The sequence below is a fragment of the Arvicanthis niloticus genome, chromosome 2, assembly GCF_011762505.2.
Source record: "Arvicanthis niloticus isolate mArvNil1 chromosome 2, mArvNil1.pat.X, whole genome shotgun sequence".
Classification (NCBI taxonomy): domain Eukaryota; kingdom Metazoa; phylum Chordata; class Mammalia; order Rodentia; family Muridae; genus Arvicanthis; species Arvicanthis niloticus.
The window spans coordinates 60,694,812-60,716,375 of record NC_047659.1 but is presented as its reverse complement, the minus strand read 5'-3'; the positions used below and the strand labels follow the sequence as shown (position 1 = coordinate 60,716,375).

At 34.7% G+C, this 21,564-nt stretch overlaps 1 protein-coding gene across 1 annotated transcript; it reads right to left on the bottom strand.

Moving 5' to 3' along the window:
- Positions 1 to 12,260: 12,260 nt before the first annotated feature.
- On the bottom strand, positions 12,261 to 14,712 carry LOC117704062 (olfactory receptor 5M3). The gene has a single exon (XM_034496039.2). It carries the CDS (start codon positions 14,681 to 14,683, stop codon positions 13,751 to 13,753), a length of 933 nt encoding a protein of 310 aa, XP_034351930.1. The 5' UTR covers positions 14,684 to 14,712; the 3' UTR covers positions 12,261 to 13,750.
- Positions 14,713 to 21,564: the final 6,852 nt, after the last annotated feature.

Sequence of the window (21,564 nt, the reverse complement as noted above, 5' to 3'; positions counted from 1 at the left end):
TGTTCAGTTCACAAGACTTATCATTCATGACTCATTCAGATCCAAACAATCATACCTGGTCCCACCATTTATCACATAAGAACATGATTTGGATATGAAATATCCACATGAATCATGGGTAGGAGATTTCACCCTCATAGGTGGTTCTGAAAATCAAACAATGTATCAAACTACAAATCAAACTACAAGGCTAAGTCTAAGTTCTTTCATGCATTTGAAAACTATATATAGTTATTCTTTCCAGGCTATGACATTTTCATACTCAGCAAAATATGATTGATATATTTTACCCTTGATTAAATCTACTGAATATGAAGAATGGGATGATGGGTCAATCTATAAGAGAGCTTCTTGCACAAACATAAAGACCTGAATTCCAATCTCCATGTTAAAAGCCGGGCATGACCCAGTCTAAAACTATAACCCTATTCTTTTGGAGGACATGGGAAAGGATGTCAATGAAACTTCCTAACCACTAACTTTGGACAGCTCTTAGTTTCAGCGAAAGACCTTTATAATGAATAAATTTGGATAATGGCTCAACAGCTAAGGAACCTTTCCTATCTTTCCAAAGATATGAGTTTGTTTCTCACCACCTGTGTTGCATGGCTACAACCACTTGAAACTCAGGCTCCATGAAATTCATTGCTTTCTTCTAGACTTTATAGGTACACAGACACACACACACCTGTCCACCCACTGCCCCAAAACATACACATACACATGGTCAAACACACACAGAGTAACATGCTTCAATTTTCAATGCATGGAAAAACATCCTCAACAAACCTCAGTATTACAAAAACCAAGAACGACTAACAAAAGAGACTTCTTCATGAAATTAAGTTTCTGTAGAATAAAAAATACCATGTTCAAGAGAGGAGGCAGCCTACAGAGTTGGAAAACTCTCTGCCAGCTATATTTCTGATAAGGAGTTGGTGTTTAAAACATAATAAACTCAAATAAATAAAATGAAAAATTTAAATAAAAGAGTTCTTAAAAGGAGAAATAAAAAAGCTGATAATTTTGTTTAAATGTTCAATATCCTTAGCAGTTAAGGAAATGAAAATTAAAATCGCTTTGTACTTACCTTTATCCCAGTCAGAAAGTCTAAGATAACAAATAAAAATGACTACAAATACAGGCAGAAATATAGGCCAAAAAAACCAGTAAACTAGAATACAAACAATTATAGACATTATAGAAGTTCTTCAAAAAAATTAGACCTATATCTATCATATAATACAGATATAACAGCAAAGGAAACACAAGACCAAGGTCTCAGCATAAAGATTTATTTTTTAAAAGGAGACAAAGCTCAGGGAATAAAAATCAGAGACAGGAGATAGAGGACAAGAGAGGAAGGGAAAAAAGCAAGAGAGAGGGGCGAAAAGGATATTTGCCCCAAGAGACAAAGGACTGCTTCTTTCAGACTGAGATAGACAGATAGGGCCCATAGAGAAATAGCAGTTTACAAATGTGAAAGGGGAAGCTCTAAGTTAGGATTAGGTGTTTAATTTTGATTGGACATGTTATTCATGGAATGCAATTTGGGCTTTTGATTCCAGAATTTCAATACTTTCATAGCTGGACATTGATAATCAGCTTCAGGAGGAGGAAGTGATGAAATAAGGAAATATATCATGGTGCCTAGCCTTAGGAATGTAATCTAATGGATTTTATATAGGAAAAGGGAATAAGGGAAAATCAAGGCCTGTCAAAGCCATGTTTGCTGTGCTTGGGCCTGTTAGAGTCCCTTTAAATAGGTTCAAAACACATAAGTTGGTAAACATAATCAACCATAAACATGTCAAAAAACAAAACCCACATGACTATCTCATATACAGGAAGGCTTTTGAAAAAATACAATATCTATTTCTGATTTTTAAAAAAGCCTTAAAAAGACTAAGGATACATGGGGAAAACCCCAACATAACAAAATCAATTTATAGTAAGCCCACAGGCAACATCAGCCTGAAGGAAGAAACCCAAAGCATTTCTACTATAATCAGGAAAAACAAAAATATGTACTCTCTTCATGCCTATTCAATATGATACCTGAAATCTTAAGAGTACTGAAGAAAAGCAAGGAAATATGAAAGAAAGGAAAATATCAGTGTTTCTTTATTTGAAGATGATAAAGCCTTGTACATAAAAATTCCTAAAACTCCACTAGCAAGTCTCTGCAGTTGACAAACACATTCATTCATGTGGCAGGATACAAAATTAATACAGAAATTTATTAATTTCTGATAGGTAAAAGACAGGCAAAAGGAGAAAGAACTTAGGAAAATAATACTTTCCACAATAGCCTCAAATGTAGATAGATTAAGTATATAGATAAATAGACTATAGATGACAATAATAATTGATAGTTATAGATAGATAGATAGATAGATAGATAGATAGATAGATAGATAGATAGATAGATAGACGTGAGATAGATACATGACAGATGGACAGATTGATTAGGTGACATATATATATATATATATATATATATATATATTAGACAAATCGATAGACAGATGCAGATGATAGGTGGTAGATATTCAGACAGACAGACAAACCATGGAAGATAGATAGATGGATAGATAGATAGATAGATAGATAGATGATAGATGATGGACAGACAGATACAAAGATAAACAGACAGATGTTATATATTGATATAGATATAGGCTTACACAGACAAACAGACAGACATAACTCTAAATAAGTTTCTTAACTAGGATCATTACTGTTGTGATGAACACCACGACCAAAGGTAACTTGAGAGAAGATTTTACTTATTTGATTGTTTGTTTGGCTTACATACTAAATCACATTCATTGATGGAATGCAAGGCAGGAGCTCAAACTTAGGAGGAACCTGAAATCAGTTGTATTGCAGAGTTCATAAAGGACTGCTTATGGCTTGTTACTCATAGTTGCTCAACTTGCTTTTTTTTTTCTTTTAATTTTATACAAAAATTCTTACATAATATATTCAGGCTACAGTTTCCTCTACCCAGTTCCTTCCCACATCCCATACAATGCAAATCTACAAACTTTCTGTCTGACAAGATAACAAGTTTGCTTCTAAGGGATAATAATAAAGTAAAACAAAACTAACACATCAGTATAAAACAAAACAAACAAACATAAGTAAAAGATACCAAAAAAGGCACAGGAAACAAATTTAGATGTGGAGATAAACTCACACTTCCTCTTTAGCTCTAGGATCTCATTTGATAGAGATCCACAGAAACCTTGTGAATGCTGTCTCAGTCTCTGTGAGTTCATATGTATATGGGTGTCCATTAAACATTTGACTTAGAGCCACAGTTCTCAACTTGTGGGTCATGATCTCTGGGGTCAAATGAACCTTTTACAGGGATTGCCTAAGACATCAAAAACCACAAATATTTATATTACAATTCACAATAGCAAGATCGCAGTTATAGAATAGCACAGAAAAAAATAATTGTTGGCAGGTCACTACAACATAAGGAACTATATCTAAGGGTCATAGTATTAGGAACTATATCTAAGGGTCTAAGCACTGACTTAGAGGGTCTCGTTTTCTTGGTGTCCTCCATCTCTTCTGGATCTTACACAATTTATCTCTTCTGCAACAGGGTTCCCAAGCTCTGACAGGAAGTATTAGAGATGAATGTTCCAAGGTCTCCACTTCTTTGTATAATATCTAGCTGTGGATGCTTGTATTTGTTTCAATCTACTGCAGGGAATAGTTGATTAGTGATGGCTGAGCCAGGCACTGACCTATGAGAATAATATAATGCCACTGGGACTCATTTTTGTTAGTTGTTTTGTTTGGTTTAGTTTGGTTGGTTTGATTTGGTTTGGTTTTGTTCTAAAACAGTAGCACTTGGCAACCTATGAGAATAATATAATGCCACTGTGACTCATTTTTTGTTAGTGGTTTGGTTTGGTTTGGTTTGGTTTGGTTTGGTTTGGTTTGGTTTGGTTTGGTTTGGTTGGTTTGGTTTTGTTCTAAAACAGTAGCACTTGGTTCTACTCTATGTCCCAGGGATATCTAGTCCTAGATTCATGGTCAACAAAGCTGTATCAGATAGGAGTTCCATATAATGGAATGGACCTTAAGTCAAATAAGATATTGTTTAGTTACTCTCACAAGGTTCATGCCATCATTTCCCTAGGATATCTTCAGGCAGAATATTGTAGATCAAAGTATTTGTGACTGGATTAGTGTATATGTTTCTCTTTTGGTAGCGTGCTGAGTACCTTTCATTATCTAATATTATAGCACATAGGAGTAAAGGCCCTATGTAGGCACCAACTCTACTGATTAATCACTACTGTAAGTATGGCCTTCAGCAATGGGGAGTGCTGTTCAGTTTGTAAAGAGGGTGTTAGGAAAAGGGAACACTCAATCATTGCTTGTGGGATTGTAAACTTGTACTACTACTCTGGAAATCAATGCAGTAGTTCCTCAAAAATCTGGAAATAGAAATATACCAAGGTACAATTATAAAACTCCTGGGCATATAACCAAAGGGCTCTATAACCTATTACAGAGATATGTTCATTGCTGCTCTATACATAATAAGCAGAAATTAGAAGCAATATACATGTTCATCAACTGAAACAGAAGGATCCAACAGGGAGGGTGATGAAAAGAAGGAGTAACTGAGGGATTATAGTGAAAGCCAGATAAACAATGGGTCCCTTGAGAGGTCATATAAAAACATAATTCAGTAGAAATGTCTTAAAATATGTACATATATGAGAGAAATCTAAATAAAATTCCCAAATGAGGCAGGAGACAAATCCCCAACTTAACATCACTTGCCACAAAATGAAACCTTTAGTGCCAAGAAATGGTTACACCTAATTGAATTGTTTGTTTAAGGGGCCCCATAGAATACACAAAACAACTTAGTCTACTGCCAAGGCTATTTGTTGCTCTAAAAAAACTATGGTAAGGTCTACTGCTGCAGACAACAACTATGTAACTTACTAAAAACTGTAAAGTCAAGCTGGATATTATATTTACCCCATCTCTACTGACTAGAGCTCATGGTCCTGGAAGGAACTCTGCATGCTATGAAGAAGCAAAGTAAACATTGACAGAGATCCAAAACTTTTTATCTACAATATCTGCCTGCAAAATACTCTGGTGTAACAGTGGCACAAAATTTATGGATGTAACCAACCACCATCTGATTGGATTTAAGGTCCACTTTATGAGATGAAACCCATCCCCAACACTGTTTTAATGGCCTAGAACCAAAGAATGGATAGACCATAGACCCAGATGAAGACCAAATACTAGTGTTCCACTAGAAGAGCACAGCAATAAAAATCACTCGCAAAAACATTGTACTACACCCATAGGTAGTGTCTTGCTCATCCATTGTCTGACAAGTTTTCTTCTGTAGTAGATGGGCACAAGTACAGAGACCCACAACTGTAAATGTTTAGAGATTGAGAGCCCTTGTTATACTTAGTCATAAATGGGATGTTGCCATCAAATCTTTCCCCTCAAGGTCAGTATATTATCTGTACAATAAAGCGGAAAAAATATGAGAGCCAGTAGGGATGAAAGACACCAAGGAAGCAATGCCTTAAGATACAACAGGACTAAGGCACATGTAAATTTAGAGATGGTGGAAGCATGAACATAGACAGCATAGGTCTAAGCCAGATATAGTGCCAGTGGTGAAAGGATAAATAGACAAAAACTCCCATCCCTAACCTAGAAACTATTTCTAATAGATAAACAAACACAAATGAAAAGTTATTTTTCTACAGAAAAGTCTGACAGGGTATAGGAAACACACTTACGGGCAGGTTCTATGTCTAGCAACAAACAGCTAATGCAAACAAGCTCAATAGTATTCATGGAGGTTTTATGTCTCATAATATTTTACGAGGTCCTTTTATTCCTTTATAGGTCTTTAGCTCTGGCTTATATATTATTTCCATTTTTTTTTTGTTTTGAGCCTGCATAGGGTTTCTGTGAATGCAAATGCTTGTATCTCTGTGTCCATATGTGTTTTGTGAACTTTTCTTGGCATCTTTCTGTTGTTGTTGTTGTTATTGTTATTGTTGATTTGTCTGCTTTGTGCTATTCTGGTTTGTTCATTTTTATTTTTTTATATCAGTTTGTTTTTTATTGAGAGTGACCAACAAAAAGGCCTTGGTTTTAGAGGGATTGAGAGTTAGGGAGATTCTGCAAGGAATTGGTGGAAGAGAAACTGTAGTCAGAACACATTATATGGAAAAATCTGTTTTCTGCAAAATGTTATATGCAACTCATATAAAAGGAAACTTTGAGATAAAACAAAACAAACACAAATCTCACAAAGTTATGATACTTATAATTAAATAAATGGAATTCCAAAAATCATCCTGAGTGATGTGCCCAAGACCCAAAAGATAAATACTGTATGTTTTATATTTTGTGTGAATGCTAGCTTTTAAACCTTTGATATACATGATTCAATTCATGTAACCATAGAAGTTAAGTAAGGAGCTTGGGCAAAGGAGATCTCACAAAGAAAGGCAAAGATTATATACACTTATGGTGAGGTGGAGGAAGACTGGAATTAGAAGAGTAGATGTGTAGAAGGATGGAGAAGAGGAGTAGGTAATGAATACAGGAGGAACAACTAACACTAAAGGCTAGTTGAAGGGCCATATGAAACCTACTATTCAAGAAGCTTCCTAAATTATATGCTCATATGAAAGAAATCTAAATGGAATCACCATATAACAGAGGAAACAATTTCCCAATTAGATGACTTTTTACCTCAAATCAAACTTCCAGTTCCAGGAATGGGTTAAATTTAATTGACTTATTGACCAAAGGTGACACAGGGAGACTCAACAACCCAGGCTATTACCAATTCAGTTGCTTAGTCTACAAACTGATGGTATCAGCATAGTGATGAGGAAGATACCTACATAACTCAATGAATATCAAAAAGTAGTGCCTATCTAGAGTCTTCACTGCTACAAATGGGTGGTCATGGTACTGGAAGATACTCTGTATACTCTGCACACTACTAGAGGAGAAAGATAAACATTATGACAGCTACAAGCCATGTTATCTAGAAAAGTGGACTGCCTTTAAGATATGGTGATGTAATAGTGATACAAATAGTGTAGGAGTTAAAAGCTACCATCTGCTTGTTTATAAGGCCCATTTCATGAGACAAAGCTCATGCCAGACAGAGCTTAGATGACTTAGAACTTTAGACTTGGTATGGTATGGGCCTGGAGAAAGCCAAATATTTTAAAAAAACAGCAATAACATGACTTCTAATACCATTTTGCTATACTCACGGATGGTGCTATTGTTGGACATCATCAGAGAAGATTCATTCTGCTGTAGATAGAAACTAACACAGAGACCCAGAACTGAGTAATATGCAGATGAGAAATTTTGTAATACTCAAACCCCTCCTCTATGAATTAATGAGCTAGGTGCAAAAAACACAAAAAGATTATGAGAGCCAGACAAAATTGATGACTCCCAAGAAAACTTGTCTTCTAGAGACAAAAAGAAGATTTGCAGGGGTGAAAAGCATAGTCAGAATATGTAGCATGCCTTCATAAAAAAGCAGGCCTCCCAGAGATATCAACCAAACACTGTACAACAAGTTACAATAAGACTAATTACAAACACTCATATTGAGGTTGGACAAGGCAACTCAGTAGGAGAAAAATGATCCCGTGCAGGCAAAAGAGTCAGAGATACTTATTCTCTCACTCTTAGGGGTCCTATAGGAACACCAAGCTACACAACCATAAGATATATGTAGAAGACCTAACTCAGATTCATACAGGCTCCCTGATTGTTAGTTCAGTCTTTATAAGCCCCTATGAGTCCTTCTTATTTGATTCCATGAGCCATGTCCTGGTGTCCTCAAACCCTCTGTCTCTTATAATCTTTCCTCTCCCTCTAATTCATGTTCCTGAGTTCCACCAAATGTTTGGCTTGGGATTTCTGCATCTGTTCCCATCAGCTGATAGAGCAAGCCTCTCTTATGATGACTGAGATAGTCATTGAAGTATAAATGTAGTATAATATCATTAGAAATCATTTAACTGGATTTTTCCTCAGTTGGACATATTTGTTGATATCCAGGATCTGTGGGCTGTCAAGCCTCTGGTCTTGGCCATCAAGGGTCAGACATCAGCTTTCTCTTTTGGCATAGGCCTCAAGTTGAAGTCACTTGGCCATTGTCATGAGTTCTGAGCTACCATTACGCTAGCCAATCTTACAAGCAGGAAAAATTGTAGGTTGAAGGTTGTTTGGCTGGGTTAATGTCACAATCCAACACTGGAAGTCTTGCCTGATTACAGAAGATGGCCAGTTCAGACTTCATGTCCCCTATTTCAAGGAGTATTCTCTAGAGTTACCTTTGTATATTCCAAGGAGTTTCTAATGCACTAACTATCAGATCCCCCAAATAATCACCAATTCCAGTAGTCTCTACCAGTACTCTCTCCATTCACCACCTGATCCCTTCTTTTCCCATCCCCACTTAGGGCTAGTCCATCTGCAAATTCTATTTCCCATTTCTAGGATGAACCATTTGTCCTTATTGAGACTTCTTTGTAACCATTTGTCCTTATTGAGACTTCTTTGTAACTTAGCCTTTCTGAATCTATGTATTGTAACATGATTATTCATTACTAAAGAGCTAATATCCACTTATAAGTGAATATATACTATCTTTGTCTTTCTAAATCAGGGTTACTTTATTCAGGAAATTATTTTCTATTTACATTCATTTGCCTGCAATTTTAATGCTGTCATTGTTTTTAAACACTTGAATCATACTCGATGGTCTAAATATATCTATTTTTTAAAAAATATATTGTTCAATTGAGGGACATTTAGGTGGATTTTACTTTCTGGTGTTTACAAATAAAGCTACTATGACCATAGTTGAGCAAACGTCCCTATGGAAGATTGGGGCACCCCTTGGGTATACGCCCAGAAGATTTACCAGGTCTTGAGGAAGATCAACTCCAATATTCTGAAGAAAAGAGTATTGGTTTCCAAAGTGACTATACAGGAATGCATTCCTATCAGCAATGGGGGAGTGTTCCCCTTACTTCACATCCTCACCAAAATGGGCTGTCACTTGTGTTTTTAATTTTAGCCAATTTGTCAGGTATAAGATAGAGACTCAAAGTAGTTTTGATTTGCGTTTCCCTGGTGACTGACATTGAATATTTCTTTAAGTGTTTCTCAGTCATTTGAGGTTTCTCTACTGAGAATTGTTGTTTAGATCTGTACCCCATTTTTAAATTGGAATATTTTGTTTGTTAGTATATTTTTTTGTTGATGTTTAGTTTCCTAAGAGCTTTTTTTTTCCTTTTTTTTTTTTGAAGGGAAGAAACTTTATTTATTTGCAAATCGCATGATTGCCATAGTGGGAAATCCCAAACAATCCAATCACCAAGCCAAAATTATCCCCCAAATTAAGTTCAGCTCAGCAAATTTTCAAAGTAAAAAAAAAAATCAACATGCCAAAATTAAGTACATTTTTGCATACTAGCAAAAATATAGAATAAACTTGGTAATGAAATGTCCTAATACATTCTTTAAAGCATGAGACACTCATGTGTAAGTATGTGTAAGGTATGTGTGCTAAAAATTGTAAAATACTCATGGATAGATTAAAAACATCTAAGAAAATACAAATACTTTTTGTTTTCTGATTAGACAAATCACCAGAGGAAACCATCAATTTTATTAAAATTGTTATACAGACTTAATGATTTTTGTATAAAAAACTGAGCAAGATCATTTATGGATGGAGACATTATTATTCTAAATTTATATGCAAATATAGATAACAAAAGAGCTGAAACCTGTTTAAAGTAGAAGAATAAATTAAAAGACTTATCTCACCTAATATTAAGATCTATGTATCTATAATAATCAATCTGGTATTATATTGACAAAAGGATAAATGCACAGGTCAGTAGAACAGAATGTGGATGAAAATCAAACAAATATGTACACACACAAAAAAAAAACATTTTTTTTAATAAAAGGAAGTTTAAAAAGATATTCAGTATAAGAAAAATAAACTTTCCACATAAAACATTGGTTCTACGAATGCAAATGATCATGTCACAAAAACTCAAATACAATCTAGGAGAAAATATAGAATACAAAGTTGGGAGAGGGGGGTTACAATTTGGCTCAACTAGGAGTTACAGAAGTTGAATATCTCTCTCACTATGAGTGTAGCCAACTTAAAATGTATAGCAAGACAAAGACAAAGACAAAGATTTATGTAAATGTAATGATGTAAAGTTAGCTGTGAGACAAAGTAAAGAATTCTCCTCTAGAAGGAGACCAGGGTCCCAAGTTATCCCATTATTTTGTTATATACTACAGAGACAGTTGTTATTGAAGTTTAACTGAGAAAAATGAAGACTTGGGGATCTCCAAATTTAAAAGGAGCAAGCAGTCTCTCAAGTTTTATGGGCTGAGAGAAATAAGGTCACCCCTAATTCTGCACCTAGCTTGAAAGAGTTCCTTATCTCTGGTTGTATTTCTTTGATAGGTGTAGAGTCTTCTGTATTTTTCCCCCTCTGGAGTTCAACTTCAAGCTATGGCTCTTGCATGCATGTTAAACACATAAGACATTAAGGGACAAGTGCTGAATGAAACTGAACAGGGAAGGTGGAAGAACAAATGTTTCTCTTCAGAAACTTACCTCCCCTGTTGGAGTTTTAGCAGGTTAACAGAGAATATACAGTGACATCAGGAGTTCAAGTAAGACCCTGGTCAATATAAGATATCCCTTTTCCAACAAGGCTTTATATTAGAAACAGTTTCAGTGACGAATATTTCTTCTCCACTAGGGCTCCAGTGAAACATCATGGTTGGTTGCAAGTATGTAAAGAACTGAATTTCTCATGTGGTAGAGGAATACTTGAGAGAGAGAGAGAGAGGAGAATAAAAGGTTTCATAATTCATTTCTAAGCCATATCCCAATAGTACCATTCTGGGGACCAAACTTTTTCTTCATGATGCAATTTAATATCCTAAGTATGTTATGTGGCTTATACTAGCTTTTATTTGTGTTTTTATATATTTTATATATTAGCTCTTTGCTAGATATGGAGTTGGTGAAAATCTTTTCCCATTGTGTAGGCTCCTATCTGTCCAACTGATGGTGTCGTTTAGCCTTACAAAAGTTTTTTTCAGATTTACAAGGTCCTATTAATTAATTATTTATCTTAGTGCCTGTATTACTGGTATAGTATTCAGAAATTTTTCTCCTGTGCCAGTATGTTCAAGGCAGTTTCCCACTTTCATTTTTTTATCTAGATCAGCATATCTGTATTCACTGAATTATGTCTTTGATCCACGTGGAATTGTGTTCCACACGGTGTGATAAATATGAATATATTTCATTCCTCTCCATGTAGACATACATTTAGATCAGCAAAATTTTTTGAAAATGTTTTTATTTTCCAGTTTTCAATGTGTATTTATGGCTTATTTATATTTAAAACACGTGTTTATAAATGTATAAATTTATATCTGTGTCTTTGGTTCCATTGATCAACTTGCCTGTTCTTATGCGCATACCATGGGGTTTTTATTACTATAGATCTACAGGAAATCTTGATAATAGTAATAGTGATACCTCCAGGAGTGATTTTACTATATTGGATTGTTTTATAAAGTCTACTTTTTTGTTCATTTGTTTGTTTGTTTGTTTGTTTCATATACATATTTGAGCATTGACAATAAGAATTGGGATGAAATTTTGACAGATTTCATTGAATATATAGATTGCTTTTGATAAGATGCACATTTTTACTATATTAATCCTACTGATCCATGAGCATGGTAGATATTTCTATCTTCTGATATCTTCTTTAACTTCCCTTTTCAAAGACTTGAAGTTATTACCATACATATCTTTTGGGGCTTGGTTAGTTGCCCCCCAAAAATTTATATTATTTGCAGCTATTTTGACAGGTGTTGTATTCATGATTTTTTTCTTAGCACATTTATCATTTGTATCTAGGTTAGCTACTGATTTTTAGACATTTAACCTTGTATCCAGCCATTGGCATAATTTTGGGATTATATATATATATATATATATATATATATATATATATATCCATATATATTTATATATTGATATAAATAAGTTACTGAAAGAAATAGAGGAAAACAAAGGTAAAGAGGTAGAAACCCCTAAGGGAAAAATAAATAAATCCCTTAAAGAAATACAAAAAAACACAATCAAACAGGTGAAAGAATTGAACAAAGTGGTCCAAGACTTAACAATGAAAGTAGAAACAATAAATAAACCACAAATGGAGGCAACCCTGAAAATAGAAAACTTAGGAAAGAAGTCAGGAGCCACAGATGAAGCATCAACAACAGAATATAAGAGAGAGAAGAAAGAATCTCAGGTATAGAATATACTGACATAACAATCAAAAAATGCAATACATAAAAAACTACAAGCCAAAACATCCATGAAATCTAGGAAACAATGAAAAGACCAAACCTAAGAATAATAGGAATAAAAGAGAATAAATGTTCCCAGCTCAAAGGAATACAAAACGTCTTCAACAAAATCATAGAAGAAAACATTTCCAACCTAAAGACAGAGATGGCCATAAATGTATAAGAAGCCTACAGAACATCAAATAGATTGGACCAAAAAAAGAAAATCCTCTACTCATATAATAATAAAAACACTCAATACACAGAACAAAGAAAGAATATTAAAAGTGGTATGGAAAAAAGGCTGAGTAACATATAAAGGCAGACTTATCAGAATTACACCACACTTCTCAACAGAGACCCTAAAAGCCAGAGGAGCCTGGACAGAGGTCATGCAGAACAGAAGACAATATAAATGCCAGTCAAGGCCACTATTCCCAACAAAACTCTCAATCAAGACAGATGGAGAAAAAAAGTATTCTATGGCTGAACTAAATTTAAACAATATTTATTTACCAATCCAGCCCTACAGAATATTCTAAAAGGAAAACTCATACAAGGAGGGTACCTACACCAAGAAAAAACAAAAATTTAATCATCTCACAACAAAACCAGTCCTAGGATTTACCTCATTTTATTTTTTATGTCACATTGGTTATTCTGCATACCTATCTGATGGTAAGAATTTCAATGAGAATAGATGAAGTAGATAAGAAAAATAAGAGTTTATTTTCCTTCATTTGTAAAGGATGGTGAGTAATGGAAATATAGTAAAATCAGGCCACATTACAGATTATATCTAGCACAATATCAATGACAGATTTCTTTCTTTAATTTTGAACTCAGAGTATTCAGGTAAGAAACACCATTACCCAGTGTTCGCTCTATCAGGCGATGTACATCATTGAGTTTGCTGTTGTTAGAAAGACTTCCCATTTTCCTTATATTTCTTATTTCCATATATTTATGTTAGAAATTCTATACAGGCAACTTAAATGAAGAATTTTGCAAGTTACTTTATTTATCATGCCATATAAATTTTATATGATGCTACTTTAACATAAGAAAAATTAACTTAGTACAAGATAGAACTTTCTTGCAATCTTTCTAATTATCTATAATTTTAATAACCAATATCATAACCAACAGAAATCTCTATTTTGTTTATTTCTAAAATTCATTCACTTTTGTTTTTCTTTTCTTCCCATAAAACTTTATATTTCCATGCATGAGGAAATAATGCTTACCTCAAAAACTGAAAAAAAATAGCTAAATTTTACTTTGTTAAGCACGTTCGACTAATCACTTTGTCCATGGCTTCTTTCACATCCTTGTTTCTCAGACTGTAGATCATGGGATTCAGCATGGGGATCACTGTGGTATAGAACACAGCCACCATCTTTCCTTGCTCCACCGACTCCTCAGTGGGTCGTCTGAGATACATGAAGATGAGAGTGCCATAAAATATTACAACAGCTGTGAGGTGAGACCCACAGGTGGAAAATGCCTTGCGCCTGCCTTCTGCTGAGCGCATTCTGAGAATAGCAATGAGAATGAACAGGTAGGAGATGATGACTACAGTAAGAGAGTAGGTGAAGTTAATGCCTGCAAGTATAATCATCGTATATTCTTTTACAAAAGTCCCTGCACAGGCCATCTTGATGAGGGGTGGGTCTGCACAGTAGAAGTGGTTGATCTCAGTTTTCCCACAGAAGTACAAGCCATATGTCCATAAGGTTGCAGCCAGACTCGTCAAAAACCCATATATGTATGGGAAAGAAATACGTCGAATGCAAACCACCCTGGACATTTTGCTGCCATAGAGCAGAGGCTTTCCAATGGCCATGTACCTGTCAAAGGCCATGACAGCAAGAATGAAGATTTCTACATGAACAAGAGCAATGAAGAAGAAGCACTGTACCAAGCAGCCAGCATAAGAAATTGTTTTTGTCTTTGACAGCAAGTTTTCCAGCATTTTAGGAGTAACGTTGGAAGAAAACCACACATCAACAAATGACAAATGGCTCAGGAAAAAGTACATTGGGCTGCTCAGCTGTGGAGTGACTTTAATTAATATCATCATGCCAATGTTGCCCACCATGGTTATGATATAGACCACAAGAAAAATGATGAAAAAGAGAACTTGCAGTTCTTTTCTACTGGTTAATCCCAGAAGAATGAATTCAGTCACATCTGTGAAATTGAGCATCTTCTCACTTCTACTAACATAAATTGTTACTCTCTCTGGATTTAAAATAAAATAAACTAGTTAAATATTCTATATTGTAAAGCACTTTGCAAACTTGGAATATATTGTTAATGTAAAGTCAACGAAAAATAGAAAAATAATTGACAGTACTTTGAGAATCCAAGAAATTCCCATTCTTGAGAATTTTGAAAACTTATTCATAAATGTAGAACATAAGACCTGTACTTTTTACAGATATTTTATAAGATATTTTCCGTGGAAAACCCTAGTGCCTTCTGTAATATTAACAGTTATTATAAAAACATCTTCATAAGTATTTCTATTCAAACAGTTATTTAAATCCATAATCTTCTTTCAGATTTATAGTCACTTGTTCCCTCTGATAGAATTATGCTATGAGGAATTATGTCTTCCCATGTATATATATATATATATATATATATATATATATATATATATGTATATATATATATACATATATATATATACATATATGTGTGTGTGTGTGTATGTGTGTGTGTGTATAATCATAAATACATTATATATATTCATTCCATTAATGTCAGTTAACTTGGAATGGGAAAGCTGCTCTATTGCTATTGTGCTAATTTTGCAAACATGGAGACATGTCTCACCTCAGACCCTAGATGAAAAGCATAGCATGGTGGTAAGCATACTGATGAGATGGAGACAAGGCAAAAGCTGCGACTCTATGTTCAGTCAACATAGCAAATCAAGGATCTGAGGGCATTTAGACATTTAGTAAACACTGAGTATACTAGTGCTCACTTATCCTACTGTTCTAGTCTAAGCTCAAAAATCTATAAGAATATGTTTCCTGAATCAGGCATAAAGCAATATTTAATACCACAGTTAAATATTTATGTTCCTATTGTTGTGGCTTGGTTGAATTCAGGATCCAACATTAGTTTATATTCTGAAGTTAGGCATGTTTGAAGTTTGCTTCATTTTGTTTCTGATTTCTCTGATGTTCAATATGTGATAAGGTATTCGTAATTTATTATATGAATTATGTCATAGAGTATGACAATAAAAAAGTTATACAAATTATTATGCATTTACAAACCTACACAATTCCTTAACAAATAGTATTCATGCCGGGAACATTTATTAATTACTGAATGTACTTTAGCAAAAATATATAGCAATTAAATGTAATCTATACTGAAAACCTGCCTTTCTTTTATCTCTATGTCTCACATATACATACATTGGAGAGGTGATTGGTAGAATCTTCTTATAAAGAAAATAGTTAGATAAAAATGAAAGGCATAAGCTTCATCTGATAACTTCATTTTTAAGCCAATTGGAACATGAAGAAAAATAACACTAACAACAACATAAAGATGAAAAACTGTGAGCTGCACAGGCAGATGAAGAACACCTTGCTACTTACCTCAGACCTGAGAGAACTTGGAAACTTAGAGGAGACTCCTTCCTTAAATGTTTGTGGTGGATAAAATAAACAATTACAGATTTCCCCTAGGAACGACACAGGGGGAAGTGTATCTCTAGAGCAAGAACAAACTCATGAATTTTTGCTAACTTTTACAAAAGTATATCCTGACCCTAATTATCTGCTATTTTGATAGTTTTTTTACATTATTTCTGTTATTATAACTGAGTGTGATCCTGTAAAATTTATAAATAAGAAATAACGATTTGGATCTCAGTGCTAGAGGCTGTAAGGAGCAAGATCATGGGGCTGCATTTACTTCTATTCTATGGAAGAGGGAGAGTATCCAGAGAGAAGCCAACAATTTCTTCTAAGGATCACCTTCTGACATCTTAAAATTATATATTTTTAATTATGATATGATTGACTAATTTTCTTCCTTCCCTTTTCACCTTTTAATCTCTACTACATAAACATTGTCTCCCTCAAATTCATGACATCTTTTAACTGTTTTTACATACATACATACATACATACATACACACACTCAAATACATATACATGCCAAAATATATAAATATGAACTATTCTATCCATATGATGTTATCAGCATTTATATAATTTCAAGGCCACCACTTGATATTGAATACCCAACAGGGGGTGTTCCTCCCTGGGCAAGACCTTTTGTGTTTGAACTGAAGGATGGCTGTTCTGACTGTTAAACTGAGAAGGCATGGAGAAGAAATATGTTTACACCCAAGTAAAAAGTTTGACCACAGAGACTATAGAAATTAGTCACTCTGTTTTTACTATATTAATGTGTTTTATATTTTCTAAGCTTTTATTGATTCTTTGTAATTTTCACATCATGAACCCCAATCCCACTCATCTCCCCATCCCCTCACATCTACTCTTTGCCGTTGCAACCTCCCCACCAAAAGAAAATGAAAAACAAACAAAAAAAGCATAAAAAATCTCATCATATTTTTCATTCAAAATACTTAAAATCTTCATATATTATGATATATGAAGATGATATGATATATGTATAATATATTATACAGTGTGATACAATACAAATCCTGAGACTAGGGATGTGGTTGCCAATCTGTTTCAAAGTGTGATCTTGAACAAGGCACTATACCACTTAAATTGTTTCTCTTTTATAAAACAATGACACTAATAGTAGTCTTAGGTCTTAATTTGCAATGACTGACTCAATTAAAATAAATTTGCATGTTAAACAGCATGTTTACCTTTAGTAAACACAATATTATAACTAAAATTATTATTTATTTTTTATTTATATGAGGATGATGTGAAACAAATTGTGTTTTCCTACTGTGCTAGACAATGTATATAATCATAGAGGATAAGTTTTGACAAGTCTTTCAATAGATAAAACCTGTGATACATACCATAAGCTTTTATAAAGATTTAGGATTTGAGTATGATTGGTGAATAATATAATGAATAGGTTTGAATGATGCTAACCCAATCTATATTTATTTATTTATTTACTTACTTATTTATTATCAATTCATTATACATTCTAATATAAATCCTCTCTACTCCCAATACCCTCTCACACAGACCCTCCTTCATCTCCTTCTTCTCTGAGAAAGGGGAGCTTCTTCACCCCCAGATATCACTCAAACCTCCTCCTGCACTCAAATCAATGAGGGACTAGGGTCACCTTCTCCCATTGAGGCCAGACAAATAGGACCAGTTAGGGCAACAGGATTCACACGCAGACGAAAGACTCATGGACGGCAATGCCTCCAGTTGTTGGGAGACCTACATGAAGACCAAGCTGTACATTTTTTACCTGGGGCCTTTATAACTTATTCTTATATTTGTTCTCATTTTGCCATGCACTATAAACTCAAATACCATAACTGTGCTTTTAGAATACTACTGACTTTACATCATAGTTTTGCAAGGAGCTCTCCAATGATTCTCACCTATCTACAGTAAAGCCTCAAACCATGGTCCTAAAACATCCAGTCATTTTATCATCCTTCTTTTCTTTTTCCAAAAATAACTTGGATCTTACAGTAGTCTAAAACTATCTTTGATGTTATTGTGCATTTTGTGTAAAGATGGGTGTTCTTTAAATTCCTGCAGGGATAATTCTGTAACCACTTGAAATATATTTTCCTAAACCTAATAATCTTATTTTACTTGCTTTGGTGAATAGTTATATTCTAACATTCAAACACAGGTGTTTATCCAAACTGGTATGCACTCTAACACTAAGTTACAACCTCAGCCCCTAAATCCTCATATTTGAAAACAGTTTACAAAAGTAGCATTTGGTAGGCATACAGTAATATAAGTTATGTGAATATATGAGAAAAATAATCCATAATACTGAAAATACAATGAAGAATTATTAATAAGTGGACTTATCTATTCTTGCATTAGTGATTATTAAATAAGTGATAGTCACTATATTTTATGAAAACAAATGCTGAATTCTTGCTTCATAAAATATACAAAATTCAATTTTTAAAAAAGAAGTTTGATATTTCAAAATGTTCATAATTCCAATGAGTTTTGTGTGGAAAGTTACAATGTGGCTATAGGTAAAAATAACACTGCTGGCCAGAATCTTTTCTGGAGCCCTGATAGTTTGAAACAAGACTGAGTTTAGCACTGCACAATTTATTTTCTGCTCATTTAAAAGTTTAGTGGCCATTTTGGTAGGAGGCTTTGATAAAGATTTTATCTTCATCCTTCTCACCATGAGGTTCACAGAAGTATGAATGTTCCCAGGATACTCACATACATTTTAAGAAGCTAACTTCCCACCCTGCATACCTTACTGGAAAGTGTAGTGGGATCGTAAGGACATGAATAAATGTTCCATATTACATCATCTATCTGCAAATCAGAAAATTAACCTCAAGAGATGAAAAAAATCTCAGTAGAATTAGATCTTTAAAGCAGATGCTATGTTAAGAGATGCAATATTCTTCCTGTTTTAAAATGTTTCTTGTGAATCTTGATGGATGTATCACATTCCTTTTAGAGGTATTAGTTTTCCAAATGATAATACCAGAATTGAAACATTTTACAGCATATGCACTTTAATAAGCAGCATTTTATAATATGCAAATCAGTATATTTATTATTAGTGGAGAAGTCCATTTTTCTTGTTTTCAATAAGGACTAGATTATTTAAATGAGATACTGGAACTGAGACAGTACCTCAGTTGGAAAAGGGCTTTCTTGCATTCATAAAGAATTAAGAGTGATCCTCAAAAGCCACACTGTTAAAAAGTCATGGTGCTAACTGATTGTATTCAAGAGGTGTGAGAGGTAGAGACTGGTGGATCTCTAGAGCCTTTAGCTAGCATTTCCAGCCCACTGAATTAGATTTAGGCCAGAGGGAGATTCTATCTGAAAAAAAATTACAGGGAACACATGAAAAATAATACCCAAAGCTGATCTCTGACTTCCACATGCACACATACTTGTGCATACTAGCCTGCACTTGTATGATTTCACACCTGACTATACTGTTGTATTTTGCTTTTATTATATGTAGGTATGGATCTTGAATTCTTTATCTTTTCAACAATTTTAACATGAGGGGGTGTTGCATTTTGTCAAATGCTTTTTGAGTGTCTGATGAGATAATCATGTAATTTTTTCTTTGAGTTTGTTTATATAGTGGATTACATATACTCCTACTCCCAAGAGAGGGCTAATATCCAAAATATATAAAGAAACTAAACTCCAAAAAACCAAACAACCCAATCAAAAATGGAGTATAGAGCTAAACAGAGAATTCACAACAGAGGAACATCAAATGGCCTAGAAGCAGTTAAAGAAATGTTTAAAGTCCTTAGTGATCAGGAGTATTCAAATCAAAACGACCCTGAGATTCCAACTTACATCACTCAGAAAGTCAGATGTCAGCACATGTTGGAAAGGCTGTGGAAAAAAGAGGAACACTCCTCCATTGCTAGTGGGATTGCAAACTGGTACAACCACTCTGGAAATCAATCTGGAAGTTCTTTATAAAATTGGAAATAAATCTATTGGAAGACCCAACTACATAACTCTTGGGCATATACCAAAAGATGCCGAGACAAACCATAGGGCCATGTGTTTCACTATGTTTATAACAGCCTTATCTCCCTGGGGCCCCAAGTCTCTCAAGGATTAGGTGCATCTTCTCTGACTGAGTCCAGACCCAGTAGTCTTCTGCTCTATATGTGTTGGGAGACTCATATCAGCTGGTATATGCTGCCTGGTTGGTGGCTCAGTGTCTGAGTGATCTTGTGGGTCTAGGTTAGTTGAGACTGCTGGTCTTCCTCTAGGGTCATGCTCCTGATCAGCTTCTTCTAGTTTTTCCCTAATTCAACCACAGGAGTCACCAGTTTCTATTAGTTGTGTAAAATGTCTGCATCTGACTCTTTCAGCTGCTTGTTGGGCCTTTCCTAGGGCAGTCATGATAGGCTCCTATTTGTAAGCACACCATAGCATCAGTAGCAGTGTCCAACGTTGAGGCCTCCCGCTGAGCTGGATCCCAATTTGGGCCTGTCTCTGGACCTCCTTTTCCTCAGGCTCTTCTGGTTTTGTCCCTGCAGATCTTTAACAATTCTGGGTCAGGGTTTTTGACTGTGGGTTGGCAACCTGATCTCTTTACTTGATGCCCTGTCCTTCTACTGGAAGTGGACTCTAAAATTTTTAATAATAAAAGAACTTCTGGGGGGAATCCCTGATCTCTAGATTTATTACAGATCAATAGTGATGAAAACTGCATGGTTTGGAACAGAGATAGACAGGGTGATCAATAGAATGGAATTGAAGACCCAGAAATAAAACTACACATTTATGGATACTTGATCTCTGGCAAAAACAAAGCAAAACAAAACCTTCTGTAGGGCAAAGGACATAGTCAATAGGACAAATCTACAACCTACAAATTGGGGGAAAATCTTCTTTGTCTTTTTTTTGTATGTCAGCACGACTGTATTTAGCACAGCCCAGAAGTGACCCAGCCTCCCAGACAGATCACTACCAGAGATCTGAGCTAACAGCTGTCCTCTGTTGTACCAGTCTCCTCATAGTTTTTGCAAAAGTATTTAAAAGTGAAAACAGTTAACTAACTTAAATTCTAAATCATCAAATTTTCTGCTGTGGTTCAGGAACTGACTGCATAACTTATTATTTGATGCTCAAAATGCATGTCATTTATAGATTAAGATTATAGAAAAGGCTGTGGGTGTGATTTAGTGTTATTCGTAGTGCTTGTCTTAGAATTGAAAAGACCCTGGATTCAACCATCAGGACTTTTTTTTTTTTCTTATTCACTTTAATACCGCTCACTGCCTCCCTCCTGCTCACCATCTCTCTCAATCCTTTCTCAATTCCTACCTCCCCTTCTCCTCTGAGTGGATAGGAGCCGCTTGGATATTCTTCCACCCCAGCACATCAAGTTTTTGTGAGA